The 16,333-nt window shown below is 37.6% G+C and overlaps 1 protein-coding gene across 2 annotated transcripts in view; it reads right to left on the bottom strand.

Annotated features, from left to right (window-relative positions):
* The window catches only part of STIM2 (stromal interaction molecule 2), a 175,971-nt gene that overhangs the window by 53,352 nt on the left and 106,286 nt on the right, over positions 1-16,333 (bottom strand). For both annotated transcript variants that reach the window (XM_018049352.1, XM_018049353.1), the window contains exon 3: positions 8,335-8,449. In XM_018049352.1, coding sequence (XP_017904841.1) covers positions 8,335-8,449 — 115 coding nt within the window. The remainder of the gene's footprint in view (positions 1-8,334; positions 8,450-16,333) is intronic.

The raw sequence follows: 16,333 nt of genomic DNA, 5'->3' as shown, positions 1-16,333 counted from the left end.
GACACAGAAAGGTTAAGCACTACATGTTAACAGCAAAAGACAAATATTAAAACAGTGATTTACTCTATTTCATACACTAAAAAATTACATTTCTGACTTGAAAACTGTGCTTACTTGAGGGATTTAGGACTAATGGAAATTACAAGTACTCATTTTAATATGCTAACCTGTATGTATCTCCCTCTTTTTCTCAATTCTAGAAAAATTTTATCTTTCAAAATCTTGCTAAAGAGTCATCCCCTAATGAAGACTTCTTCATAATAAATCTATCCATTCTTTTAAAGTCCCACAAATAGAACCACTTACCTACTATTTAATCAAATCTTCATGTATTGTTGTTTAACATTTCATCTGTGCACATGTAATAACACTGTAAACTTCTAGAAGAAAAAGGCCTTATCTTATATTTGTATCCTGCCATAGTGACTGCTATGCCTACTGTAAACATACAATATTGTGTTGATGGATGTCACAAAGGTAACTGGCTACCTTATTATCCACAAGGTCTACATTCTGAGTTACTCTGCTGATAATGTCAAACAATATGCATTGATTTACATTTTATTTCATTCCAGTCTCATTGTAACCAATAGCATACACATGAAAAAGTATTTTATTGACATTTAGAGATCCATTTGTACTTTTACACCCAGAAAAAAATCCTTAAGAATATCAAGGATCTACATAAAGAAAGAGTTAAAATCCTCCTTACTTTTAGAAATTTAACACCCATCATCAGAAATTCTTTTCCTTTATATTTTCTTCATGTAACACTGACATTTTTGCTTTCCTAAACAGAAGGAAAATGCTCTTGCTCATTTCTCTCTAGCTAGATTTTGGACACACTTTAAAACATACATTATTAAAGGCTGACATCTTTCATTCTCTCCAGCAATTTCAGATTCTTTAAATTCCTGGTCAAAAAAACAACAATAATAAACCTTCAGCAAAATTTCCAAATGTCTGTTCAATGTGTAAAGACCAAAATTATACAATGACCTTATGTAAGATAAGACCCATACTGAACATGAACAGGATGGAAAGATTACCTCATGGTTGTCACATGTTAAAATAACTATTTAACCCAATGAGTTATTTTTAAAAACAATATATTACTTAATCAGTGTTATATCTAACATGAGTCCCTAGATCTCATACATAATCAATAACTTTCTATATATATTTTCCTTCATTAGGTATCTGGCTGCTATCTAACTGCTGCCTTCATTAGTTTTAACAACTGATCCAGTTTATCTAAATCTGTCTGAAATCTAATATTAGTTTTTTAAATGACTTTTATTTATATTGGACTTTTGCCATGTGCAAGCTAACCAAGGATTCTCTACACACACACACACACACACACACACACACACACACACACACAAGTACATTCAGGTCACACTGAAATTGTTCTATATGAGATCAGTATCAATTTCTGAGGAACACAATTCTACCTTTTCCCCTATTTGACAACATTCCATAAAGATCTTGGTTACATTTCACCACCCAGAGAATTGTACACTAAAATGGTGAGTCTTTAGCCTAATATATCTGTTCATTTAACTGATGAATATTATGAGATTGAAGCAAAATACCTTATAAAACTTTAAATGGAGCTGAACATTTTTTTCATCCAGCATTATTACAAAGGTAAGTAAGTCAACACTTATTAAGTGCCTATCAGGTGTTACCAGGAAGTATGCCAGGCACTTTTACTACATTACTCATTTATATGACACAAGAGATCCATTTTACAAGTGCATTTTAAAATGTGCCAGATGTCTTAATGTTTATAAACAGAAGGGCTGGGATGTATATTTATACAGCTTGAAAACCCACAAACCACCTAAAGGACGCTACCTCCACTTCCAGCAAATTTTCAGGTAATTGAAAGAGGAGCAATAAGGGGGCTACCATATATGGTCTACCTCCTTATTGCCTAGGGCTTCCCTGATAGCTCAGCTGGTAAAGAATCCACCTGCAATGCAGGAGACCCCAGTTCAATTCCTGGGTCGGGAAGATCTGCTGGAGAAGGGACAGGCTACTCACTCCAGTTCTTGGGCTTCCCTTGTGGCTCAGCTGGTAAAGAACCCACCTGCAATGCAGGAGAACTGGGTTTGATTCCTGGGTTGGGAAGATCCCCTGGAGAAGGGAAAGGCTACCCACTCCAGTGTTCTGGCCCGGAGAATTCCGTGGACTGTATAGTCCATGGAGTCACAAAGAGTCAGACACGAGTGAGCGACTTTCACTTTCCTTATTCCCTTCCAGAACTCCCAGTCAATCCTCACAGCTGATTGCAAACACCCAATTCTGGTTATAATTCTATCAGAGAGTTCATTAGTCCTTCCAATGAGCTTCATATCTTACACTTACTTCTATTATTATACACTATCACTATATGTTGTAATTATTTCTTTACTTTGTTTTTTCCACTCAGCTACTTACTTCTCATATCAATAGCTCAGAATGCATTTAACTTATCTTTAATACCCAGGATCCACTGCCTGCTTAACACAAAATAGATACAAAACCTATTGGGCTACATGGTTTTCTGTAACATGAATTAGCTTACCTGCAACTGATAAAAAGAAAGCACATGTTACCATTTTACACCACCAAGTAACAGGAACTGGATACAAAGCATAAAGACAGAACAACAAAGCTTTGAAAATGATGTCTGTTTGCCATTCCTTCTTCCTCTTAGCTCAGCCTGGCCACAGCAGCTTAGATATGCTTGTTTAGTTCTCATCTTTGCATACATTGCCCTTATCGTCATTATTTAGCAAGTTCAACCCTATCTAACACTCCTTTTATTAAGTTATCTTTATGTATTATTAAAGGTAAAGTTCTATAGTGAGCATAGTATTTACTGGTTTGAAATTCAACACCTCTTTTTTTTTCCTGTGCTAGTTATTTTTATTAGTACTGTTAGTGCTCTGATTACAAAGCTGCATAGGTTTTGAGCAGTTGGCTCCAACTCCAATTTTCTTCCATAAATTTCAGTTATTAAGCATAATAATTGAACAGCATAAGTTTTCCAGGAATGCATATATTTCATTACAACAGAAATGCCTGTACTCAAAGTATGAACTGAATTACTGAGTATCCAGCGCTCATCAGACATTATACACTCATTCATTCAACAGATCTTTACTGAATATCAAAGTAAACAAGGCACTGTTCTAGGCACTGGAGACACAAGGATGGGCACAGGTATGACTGTGTGTTTGTGTGTACTTACACATGTGTGTGCATGTGTGTGTGTGTGTCTGTATTCATATTCAACTAAACAAACTTAAGTTACATATTATTGCATTCTAGTCACCTTATCAGCAGTTTCCAAACCTTTCCAGAAGAATTACTTTTTGTTTCCCAAAAGAAACCTTTAAGAGAAACAAAATATACCAAATAAAAGCAGAACCCTACACATTTAGCATGCCCTGTCCCCCGAGACACCTCCAGGAAACCGGGGGCTTTTCAGGTTATGATTAAAATCACTGACTTAGGAACAATGCCCTGCCTTTTTACATGAGCACTTTAATAAATGGAAAGAGTCACACATGGTCAAATCAACTGAGAAATGACACTGAGAAAATCAATTAGGTCACTATAGAACTTCTATACACGTTTCTTTCATTTAGCTCCTCTCTCCTTCCTCCCGTGCAGTTGTTGCAGTAGGAGCCTAAGACTCTTCCTCCCAAACCCTAACCCCTAAGAGGTTATTATGTGAGAGACTGGAGTTCAGAGAAAAAGAAGCATGGAGTAGATAATTTAGGCCAACTCTTTGAGAATTAAGGGGAAAATCTTCACACCACCATGATGATAAAATCTCAGGGCATGGAAATTAGGTTGAAAGCCTAGGGAAAAAGATTCAAGAGGCTATTCAAAACTTAAAAAGATCTTCCAACTAAAACCAAACAGACATTTCTCATTTCTCACAAAAGATCCCTCACTAGGGTGAGAAATCAAAATAGGCTTTAGGGACAAAACCCCATCGAATCTGGGACACAATAATAAACAAAAATAGACCAAGATACCCCTTTCCTCTGAGGCTAACTTTTTGGGGGGCAGGGGAGAGAAGGAAAAGGACAAGCAAAACAAATTAATCAATTATATCTTGGAAGCTGATACATGATGGGGGTGGTGGAGAAAGTCTGAAGCTACGGAAGAGGGATCAACAACAGTACAAGAGACAATGGGGGTTGTGGTTTGCAATTTGCTGTTTTAAATAGAGTGGTCAGGATAGACCTTAAGGAGAGAATAGCCCAGTAAAAGAGGTAATCAGGAGGACATCTGCATTCCTGCAGCAAGGAGTCCATTTAGGACAGAGCCCAGTGAGAGTGAGATGGACAGGACAGAAAACGGAAAAGAGGGTCTAGGATAGGGCAGATCACCGACCTTTAGAGGTCTTCCTAAAAACTTTAGCTTTTACAGCCAAAGATGGAAAAGCTCTATACGGTCAGCAAAAATAAGACCGGGAATTCACTGTGACTCAGACCACGATCTCCTTATTGCCAAATTCAGACTGAAATTGAAGAAAGTAGGGAAAACCACTAGACCATTCAGGTATGACCTAAATCAAATCCCTTATGATTATACAGTGGAAGTGAGAAATAGACTCAAGGGATTAGATATGATAGACAGGATGCCAGAAGAACTATGGATGGAGGTTCATGACATTGTATAGGAGGCAGTTATCAAGACGATCCCCAAGGGGAAAAAAAATGCAAAAAGGCAAAACAGTTGCCTGACGAGGCCTTACAAATAGCTATGAAAAAAAGAGAAGCTAAAGGTAAAGGAGAAAAAGAAAAATATACCCAACTGCATGCAGAGTTTCAAAGAATAGCAAGGAGAGATAAGAAAGCCTTTCTCAGGGCTCAATGCAAAGAAATAGAGGAAAACAATAGAATGGGAAAGACTAGACATCTCTTCAAGAAAATTAGAGACATCAAGGGAATATTTCATGCAAACATGACCATAATAAAGGACAGAAATGGTATGGACCTAACAGAAGCAGAAGATATTAAGAAGAGATGACAAGAATACACAGAAGAACTGTACAAAAAAGATCTTCATGACCCAGATAACCACAATGGTGTGATCACTCACCTAGAGCCAGATATCCTGGAATCTGAAGTCAAGTGGGCCTTAGGAAGCATCACCACAAACAAACCTAGTGATGGTGATGGAATTCCAGTTGAGCTATTTCAAATCCTAAAAGATGATGCTGTGAAAGTGCTGCACTCAATATGCCAGCAAATCTGGAAAACTCAGCAGTGGCCACAGGTCTGGAAAAGGTCAGCTTTCATTCCAATCCCAAAGAAAGGCAATGCCAAAAAATGTTCAAACTACCACACATTTGCACTCATTTCACACACTAGCAAAAAAATGCTCAAAACTCTCCAAGTCAGACTTCAACAGTATGTAAACCATGAACTTAGAGATGTTCAAGCTAGATTTAGAAAAGGCAGAGGAAACAGAGATCAAATTGCCAACATCCGCTGGATCACAGAAAAAGCAAGAGAGTTCCAGAAAAAAACATCTATTTCTGCTTTATTGACTATGCCAAAGTCTTTGACTGTGTGGATCACAACAAACTGTGGAAAATTCCTAAAGAGATGGAAATACCAGACCACCTGACCTGCCTCCTGAGAAATCTGTATGCAGGTCAGGAAGCAACAGTTAGAACTGGACATGGAACAACAGACTGGTTCCAAATCAGGACAAGAGTACGTCAAGGCTGTGTACTGTCACCCTGTTTATTTAACTTCTATGCAGAGTATATCATGAGAAATGCTGGGCTGTAAGAAGCACAAACTGGAATCAAGATTGTTCGAAGAAACATCAATAACCTCAGATATGCAAATGACACCACCCTTATGGCAGAAAGTGAAGAGGAACTAAAAAGCCTCTTCATGAAAGTGAAAGAGGAGAGTGAAAAAGTTGGCTTAAAGCTCAACATTCAGAAAACGAAGATCACGGCATCTGCTCCTATCACTTCATGGCAAATAGATGGGGAAACAACAGAAGCAGTAAGAGATGTTATTTTTGGGGCTCCAAAATCACTGCAGATGGTGACTACAGCCATGAAATTAAAAGACGCTTGTTCCTTGGAAGAAAAGGTATGACCAACCTAGACAGCACATTAAAAAGCAGAGACATTACTTTACGAACAAAGGTCCGTCTAGTCAAAGCTATGGTTTTTCCAGTAGTCATATATGGGTGTGACAGTTGGACTATAAAGAATGCTAAGTGCAGAAGAACTGATGTTTTTGAACTGTGGTGTTGGAGAAGACTCTTGAGAGTCCCTTGTACTGCAAGGAGATCCAACCAATCCATCCTAAAGGAAATGAGTTCTGAATATGCATTTGAAGGACTGATGCTGAAGCTGAAACTCTGATACTTTGGCCACCTGATGCAAAGAACTGACTCACTGGAAAAGAACCTGATGCAGGGAAAGACTGAAGGCGGGAGGAGAAGGGAACAACAGAGGATGAAACGGTTGGATGGCTTCACCAACGCAATGGACATGAGTTTGAGCAGGCTCCAGGAGCTGATGATGGACAGGGAAGCCTGTTGTGCTGAGGTCCATGGGGTGAGACACGACTGAGCAACTGAACTGAACTGAGTGAGCCATTATAGGATATCGAGCAAATCTGATTTATATGGTAAACAGATTACTCTACAAGTGAAGAACAGACTACCACACAACAGAAGCATCCACAAGGAGATGCTTAAGGACCTACCCCTATTATCAGAAAATTACCATGATATCTAGGAAAAAGATGGGGGCTGAACCATGGTGAGAGAGAGCACAACAGGTGGTGAGAAGTGGTCAAGTCTTTTTTTCCTTCCTTCAGACATAGTTAAGTGGGCTCCATTCAACTTACCACAAACTCCAAATCTAAAAGATATTAGTAGCAATCGACTCCATAAGGGATCACCAAGTCCTTTACTAATATCTATGTACTACTGAGATATCTCACATAAATTGATTAAATCTTACTGAGTTTCACCATTCTAGCACTTTTGCCCATGAAATTTACACTCATTTATTCCTTCCTGGTGGCTCAGATGGTAAAAAAAAAAAAGTCTTCCTTCAATGCAGGAGACCTGGGTTCAAGCTTGGGTCAAGAAGATTCCCTAGAGAAGGGAATGGCAACCCACTCCAGTATACTTGTCTGGAGAATTCCATGGACAGAGGAGCCTGGTGGGCTACAGTCCACGGGGTTGCAAAGACTAAGACACAACTCAGCAACTAACACTTCCACTTTCATTTCTATTCCTACTCAAGTTTGTATTACTTTAAAAAGGCATGGGGAAGGGGAATGGAGACAAACTGGTTTTTTTTTTTTAATCTATGTATCTTTCATTGAGGTCAACAGTATGTTTTCCCTTCTTTCATTTTCTTCTTCCCAGAGTATTTAATCAGAATTATTTTTTTTAAATGAAAAAAAATGTTAGCAAATCTTCTTAAGCATTAATAAAAATATGAAGCACTGATGGAAATAGTTTCTTATATTTTCTGATTTCCAAATGCTACCACTGACAGTCTAGTAAACTTCATAATTTCTTCATATTCCTACTTGGCAATGTGTCCTAGCTTCTTTTTAATTTCATTTCACTGTTCAAACTTGAAGAGAAAAATATAAACTACAATATAACTGTGATTTGATAAGTGAATAGAAACATTAGAAAAAAGACATTTTATTCAACTCTGCTACCATTAAAAAAAAAAAAAACTTGGAAGACTTTTTTTTTTTAAAGTAGCTTTCCAATACTACAGATCTAGTTGAAATTTTATGTCACACATCTTTTCTGCCCTAGACAATTACTATCTATAAGACAGTTTGAGGACTTAAGTGTAGAGAAAGGAATAAAATATAAATTACACTTTACCAGGCAACTATTAGAAGACTTCATGAAGAGTTTCCTTAAGAAAAAGGTTAAAAGTTCTGTGCCTTTTAAAAACTTTAGGAACTGTCGTCCGTAAGTAAAAGGAAAATTTTATGATCCATGTTTATTTGACAAACTTTTTATAATAATGCCATTTAACAGATGAAACAACACTCTAAAATTTTAAGCTCTCAGACATGTATTATCTTTTTATTCTAGTATAAGGTGTCAAATTACCTGAAAACAGGCTGACCCTTAAGAAATCCTAAGAAAAATGAAAATCATATTTCAAAACCAAAACTGGAACAATTATTTACTAAAATATAAACATCCTCACAGAAATACTACTTGGATTTTTTTGTAAATCATATGTTAAAAATGGGTGAGCAATGCAGAAAAGCAGCTGAGAGCTCGAGATCACTAAAACAGCCTTACCTTCTGATGTTTTCCACTGTTTCCATAAATCCTCAACAGTTATGTGCTTATCTTCTCTGTGCAGATGGCTGTGTTTATTAGTGGCATCTTTATATTTCATATCTTCTCTGATAAACTATAAAAGAGAAAACATTAAGTATACTTAAATGAAAACAAAAATATAAGCCAATCTTATCACACAATAATAAAAATCCTGAGCATTGACAGAATAGTTTTCTGTATTTCTCTATAAACAGAAAAAAGTAGAATTTGAAGTCCAGAGGTTGGTAATTTTCTGACAACAACTGGCATATTTGTGGTATTTTACACTCACATTATTCTCAAATGCTTATCAAATTCATTTAATAAGATATCTTCTAATTATAACAGCAGCAGCAGCAGTTAGAAGTATGCATTTAATGCTCATCATATATCAGGTGGGCTTCCCTGGTAGCTCAGCTGGTAAAGAACCTGCCTGTAATGCAGGAAACCCCGGTTTGATTCCTAGGTCAGGAATATTCCCTGGAGAAGGGACAGGGTACCCACTCCAATATTCTAAGGCTTGCCTGGTGGCTCAGACAGTAAAGAATCCACTGCAAGGTGGAAGACCTGGGTTTGACCCCTGGGTTGGGAAGATCCCCTGTGAAGGAAGACATAGCAACCCACTCCAGTATTCTTGCCTAGAGAATGCCATGGAGAGAGGAGCCTGGAGGGCTACAGCCCATGGGGTCACAAAGAATCAGACATGATTGAGCGACTAAGCACACACATTTATCAGATACTGCTATATGTTACATAATAAACATGTCACATCAACACACACATACACAGAGAGTCTTTTAACTATTTAACTTCATGATGGTTCTATAAGTAAAGTATCAAGTATCGCTATTTTATAGGTGAAGAAACCAAGACCCAAAGAGGTTAAGTAATTTTTCAATGTTGAAAAAAGAATATCAGAGTTGAGATTCCAGCCCAAGCAGAGTTGAGATTCCAGCCCAAGCAGTTTGGTTATGCTCAACAGTATAACATGCTGCCGAAATGTGACCAAATACTTAGTGTCAGGGATATTTCATAACACAGTAAATAGACTGAATCACTTCATCATATATTTGTTCTTCTACATTTTAATTCATTTCTTCTAGTTCAAAGACATTCAATTACAGCATTTAGAACTAAACTATTTTACAAAACTGAAGTAGAACCCCCCTATTAATCTTACTTTAAAATATATAGTAAGAAAACACTAAAGTTTTCTTTGCTAAAAACCAACCTAGTCTGTATTGCCTTATTATATAAAATTCTTCAATTGCCCTCCACTGTCTACCAAATAAAAAGCAACTTTTTAGGAATTATGTAATACTTCCCAATCTGTTTCTGACCATCTCTTGACAATTTCTACATATAAACCCATTACTCTAGGCAAAAAGAAAAGTTTTTATAGATTATTATGTAACTACCAAAAAAGATGTCCTTTTCATTATAGGGGATTGGAATGCAAATGTAGGAAGTCAAGAAACACCTAGAGTAACAGGCAAATTTGGCCTTGGAATGCAAAATGAAGCAGGGCAAAGGCTAACAGAGTTTTGCCAAGAGAATGCACAGACTGGTTCCAAATAGGAAAAGGAGTGCATCAAGGCTGTATATTGTCACCCTGTTTATTTAACTTATATGCAGAGTATATCATGAGAAACGCTGGGCTGGAAGAAACACAAGCTGGAATCAAGACTGCTGGGAGAAATATCAATAACCTCAGATATGCAGATGACACCACCACTTAAAGACTCTGAGGCTGGGAGGGATTGGGGGCAGGAGGAAAAGGGGATGACAGAGGATGAGATGGCTGGATGGCATCATCGACTCAATGGACCTGAGTTTGAGTGAACTCCAGGAGTTGGTGATGGACAGGGAGGCCTGGCGTGCTGCGATTCATGGGGTCACAAAGAGTCGGACACGACTGAGCAACTGAACTGATGCTTTTTCTATCTCAATATTTCTGATTTTTCTTGTTCGGTATTGTTTACTTGGCATCTTTATTGATTTTTTTCCTGATTCTAAAATTATAATGGCATACAAAAGGTTATTTAAGAAATCCATAATGCAGAAAGTGGAAATCTCTAATGCCCCAAACCACAGAGGCATACTTTTATGACTTCTGGTGAAAGAGGAGAGTGAAAAGGCTGTTTTAAAACTCAACATTCAAAATACAAAGATCAAGTTATCTAGTCCCATCACTTCAGTGGCAAATAGATGGGGAAAAAGTCAAAACAGGGACAAATTTTACTTTCCTGGGCTCCAAAATCACTGCAGACGGTGACCTCAGCCATGAAATTAAAAAAGGCTTGCTCCTTGGAAGAAAAGCCATGATAAACCTGGAGAGCCTATTAAAAAGCAGCAACACCACTTTGCCAACAAAGGCCCATATAATCAAAGCTATAGTTTTTCCAGTAGTCATGTATGATTGTGAGAGTTGGACCATAAAGAAGGCCGAGTGCCAAAGAATTGATCCTTCTGAATTCTGGTGCTGGAGAAGACTCTTGAGAGTCCCTTGAACAGCAAGGAGATCAAACTAGTCAATCCTAAAAGGAAATCAACCCTGAATATTCACTGGAAGAACTGGTGCTAAAACTGAAGCTCCAATATTTTGGAAACCTGGATGAGGAGCAGGAAAAGACCCTGGGTCATTGGAAAAGACCCTGATGCTGGGAATGACTGAGGGCAAGAGGAGAAGGGTGCAGCAGAGGATGAGATGGTTGGATTGCATCACTCAATGGACATGAATTTGAGCACACTCCAGGAGATAATGAAGGACAAGGAAGCCTGGCATGCTGCAGTCCATGGTGTCACAAAGAGTCAGCCAGGACTGACAGAATGAACAACAATGTACTGACAGTCAGTAAATAATCTTAGGTGTAAAATGAGGAAACAAAGTTTTAGGAAACAAAAATCACTACTCAACAAGTGGTCAGCAGACTAGTATCATTCAGCAAATTGATAACTCCATACAATACACACAGAAATGGAGAAATTTCAGAATCTAGAATCCATTGTAGCAATCAGACAATGTGTTCAAAGAATCCTACCCAATCGTGTGGCAAATGGACTTACTGGATAGGCCCTATCCACAATGAATTGGAAACAAAAAATCTGGTCCCTCATCACAGGTTAGCCCTAATCTAGCTAATCTGGAAAGCACTATTCTGGAAGGTCCACTCTAGCACTTGTATATTCTATTGTTCTAAACAGTGCCTTACTGTTTTTTTTTTTCTAAATGCTCCTTTAAAAAAAAGTTATTTTCAAAGTGACCTGCCTCATTAACTACTTCTCTTGTCTATTTCTATTTCTTATTTCCCTATTTCTGTCCATCCCACTTCCTCTTCCTGACTGACATTTTCAGAATCCTGTGGATATACCTGCAAAAATCACTGCTGCTGAGATGCTCAGAAACCGTCCCTCTCTTGGAAGAGATTCAGGAGCTAGAAATTGTAAACTGAAAAGTATGATGATTGACATGGCAGAGAGGAAGCCTGCCTTGGAAATGGTCCAGTCAGTTGGAGCAAATGGCAACTGTTTCATTTATGTGATACATTAAAAAAACCAATGTCCTAGGAAATTCTTCTTACCACAATGAACACAGAGAACCCAGAAAAAAAGAGTTCGGTGGCTTTAGGATCAATAAATACACTTTAGAAAATAAAGCTATTTACCATATATAAACTAGATGTGACATTCCAAATACTAAACTATTTTAGAAAGCCTAAAATGAGTGTATAGATATCTACCAAAATGTGTGCTTAACAAAATAAAATAAAGGTATCAAAATGCAATTTTTAAAAAAAGCTTTTAAATTTAAAGTAACTATCTGGAGTAAAAGAACTATCTGGCTCCTAAGCTGGGCAAAAACTGAATAAATAACACTGAATTATGTTTTCTCTGTAATTATCATTCAAAAATTAATATATATTTCTGCTTTAAATTATGACCTTCAAGATAACACAAAAGTATACTCATATAACAAAAGTATATTCTATATTTCACATATCTTCAACATTTTGATCCAGAAAATAAACCAAATATACTACAAACCAACAGCTTCAATAAACTCCTCAATATCCTACAGAGGAGAAGACAATTCTGATTATTCACACTTTTCTAAAACTTCACAGAAAACTGCATATTTTCAAAATGGGGGCCGCTAGAAGAAAAAATTTTTAAAGAGTCACTAATAAGTGAAAATACATGTTGTTGTTCAGTTGCTAAGTCATGTTTGACTCTTTTGTGATCCTATGGACTGTAGCCTGCCGGGCTCCTCTGTCTGTCGGATAGCCCAGGCAAGAATACTAGAATGGGTGCCATTTCCTACTCCAGGGGATCTTCTAGACCCAGGGATTGAAGCTAAGTCTCCTGCATTAGCAGGTGGCTTCTTTACCACTGAGCCACCAGGGAGGTACTTCTTATTCAGTACGACCAGTAAATTAAGAAATCTGAAAATAGAATTTGAAATCTTCTGAAGTAAATCCTCAAATAACACACAGCAAATAACGTAGAGTTTCTTGGTAAACCCATCCAATTATGTAAACCTACTTCAGGAAAAGTCTGCACTGACTATACAAATAAAGGAGTGTTCAACAAATAAATGACTCAAATATTCTTTTCAAAAACATCTATCAGATGGTTCTATTGTATAAATTCTTCTAGCATGTACCATTAAAGAAATTATATATGCAGTTGCAGGAAGTTATCTTTTCTTTTTTACTTCTTATTTTGAAATATTTTCAAAACCTGCGAAACAAACAAAAAGCTTTCCCCTACTCCCAACTGAATTACTTCATAATAAGTTGTAGGCATGTTGTCCCATTACCAATGAATAATTCCGCATGTTTTCCTATAAACATGATTTCATCCTATATAGTATTGGTATGACCATATAAATTAGGAAATTAATCCTGATACTCTCTATTTTGTACTATCTAATTCACAGAACACATTCCGTATGTGCTGTTGTCCCAGTGAAAATCTTTGCAGCTAAAGGATTCAATCCAGGATGTGTTATATTTAGTCCGCACGTTCCTTTGCATCACACCTAGCCACTAAGTCTAGTCAGACTCTTTGTAACTCCATGGACAGGAGCCCATCAGGCTCCTCTGTCCATGGGAACGCCAAGCAAGAATTCTGGATTTCGTTGCCCTTTCCTCTCAGGGGATCTTCCCAATCCTGCATCGCCTGCATTGGCAGGTGGATTCTTAACCACTGAGCCACCTGGGAAGCCCCACATGTCCTTTCATCTTCCTCAGTTTAGAACAATTCATCAATCTTTCCTTGACTTTCACAACCTAAAAGGAAGTCATCTTTTAAAAAACTTGGGCCTATAACATATATATTATTTTGCATTTGTATTTGTGAGGTTATTTGTTTTACTTTTTATCACTTCATTTAATTTTTATGATGTGTTTATTGCATCAGTGTTGATATTTATATATGTGTAGTTAGTTTTATGATACAGCTTTAATAAGATCCAATATGTACTAGTATAGACAGATTCTGGGGTACTAATCTTTCCCTGAGAACTACCTGCCAGTGGTCATGTAGACAGATCCCTGACTGTGTCCTGCCCAGTCACTCATCCTTCAGCCTATGAGCCCCACCACAGATAGGTGATCGAAGGATGGACGCTTGACCCTGAAGGAAATAATCCAGAGCCTGACCAGGATGACAGAATTCTATCCCATGAGAAACTATAAATCTGATCATGAAAAGTTGAGTCACTTGGCCAAGGGTCTGCATTTTCAAGGTGGTAAAGACACTTGTGTTGAAGGTATCATTTTAGGAAGAGTCAAGGTGAGCCAGGTGGTAAGGAGAAAGGAGGAAGCCAAAATGCAGAGAAAGAAAATGATGAAAGAGACAGGACTGAATACAAGACAGAAAGAAATAGTGCCAAGACTGCCTCAGTGGCTCGGGAGGCCTGGGCTACACAACTCTGGCCCTGGTTTCTATGGCATACAATGGCAGATCTGTGTTTTCTCTTTTATTTTTAAATGCACCACTTAAAGGCCTCAGACCCCAGGAGAGGTGATTTACCATCACAGTTAAAAGCACTCAAGACTCGTGAAGTTGGCAGACTATATTCAAAACCTGGCTCTACTACTTATGTTCTCTTTGATCTCAAATTTCTCCTCTATACAGTGAGGAAAACAAAACTGCCCATTATATACAGCCATGAAAATGAATAAATTAAAAAGGCATTCATAGTACACAGAAGTATTAGACGATAAAAATATTTTTGACCCAAAATGACTGGTTTTTATATGACAATGTTATTACTGTTGTTTAAAGCTTAAATGAGTTTCATCCTGACTATATGTTAGGATTTTGGGGAATTCAGCCATTTATGAGGAAAAGACTGCCCAATGCTATTTAATTATTTTTGATTGAAGGATAATTGCTTTACAATGTTGTGTTGGTTTCTGCCATACATCAACATGAACTAGCCATAGGTATACACCCATCCCCTCCCTCCTGAACCTCCCTCCCACCTCCTATCCAAGCCCAGTACTCTTAAAGTGCCATCTCAGACACACTGAAACAAAATACACAACCTAGAGGTGAAGAGGAAAACCATAGTTTTTTCATAACAATGTAAGCAGAGACTTCCCCAAATGATACCTGTCATGAAAACAACAGTGTCCAAGGTCTGATATGTGTCAGTCAAAGCTGATTCATTCCTTGAAAATAGAATTCCAGGGTCTTCCTGTCTTGAAAATAATACTAAAATAGCTTAGAATAATGTCTCAGGAAATGAAGGTCACTCAATCGTGTCCAACTCTTTGCGACTCCATGGAATTCTCCAGGCCAGAATACTGGAGTGGATAGCCTTTCCCTTCATGCTAATTAAGCATGAGCTGCCTATGTTTCTCTCTTCTTCCCAAAACTGTTAAAGCAAACAGCACAATGGATGACAGCACACCCTGGGTCCCCAGAGCACACAGGTACTCCGAATCTACTATTTGTCATTTGACCTCAGTAAGTTACTTTATCCTCTGTGCTCTTGCTTTCTCATCAGCAAATGGTAATAGAAGTCATATATCAAAGGGCTGTGAAATTAATTTATTTCATATGAAGTGCAAAGAACAGTACCTGGCATATAGCAAACACTCAACAATGTCAGCCACTTATAGTACTGAAGAGAGAACCTGTTTTAAAAACTGATCTTATTATCTAAGATGGATGATAACACTGACATAAAGACACAAGAGAACACAGGCAAAGCGGAAAACGTTGTCATGCAACTAACAATTTTTTTAAAAAGTAAATTATGTAACATCTGAAAGAATTTCTTCAGATCCTAAATTTAAACATTTAAATTCTATGCTAATGAAAACTGCAAGTTGACCTGGAAAAGAGTCTCCATTTTGCACAAGCATAACCTCACACTTTGGCTCCGCCTCCCACCACAGTAACTCCCTGCAGTATTGCTACAGAACCATTTCAGCCCTTAATCCCATTCCGAGTTTCCAACATCAAAAATCTACCCATCAATCCCCAGTTTACCTACAGTAAATCCAATGGTGACCTCCTTAGGATTTTGTTCTCTGAACAACTCCAGGGTTCAGCTGAGCGGCACAATTACTGCCAACACCATTTAACCTAGATCACAGCCTTTTTTAAGATAACTGTAGAACTTAACCATTACTTTTGATACTGGTGCAACTGATTGATCAGTTAATAGAGAAATGACAGATGGACAGAGCCAAACAAGTAATTTACGAAGAAACTTGTGAAACCCAATGTTTTTGTGAACGAAGTCGGCCTGCCATTTGTTTTACAGAAATCAATGCATGACCTGTATCTTGGTTACTCTTCAGTATTATTATTGATTATAATCCAAAAATCTCTAAAGAAAATATTTATGCATGATTCTGTCTGTCCACTAGTTTTAAAAAAAGGAAAGGCATTGTACTATCATTTAAAAGAACACTAAGATAGGGTCCAAATGACTTAGCTTTTGGATCCTCATTTAGGA

This window comes from Capra hircus, chromosome 6, assembly GCF_001704415.2.
Source record: "Capra hircus breed San Clemente chromosome 6, ASM170441v1, whole genome shotgun sequence".
NCBI lineage: Eukaryota > Metazoa > Chordata > Mammalia > Artiodactyla > Bovidae > Capra > Capra hircus.
The sequence above is the reverse complement of the archived record's forward strand: the minus strand, read 5'-3'. Positions and strand labels throughout refer to the sequence as shown.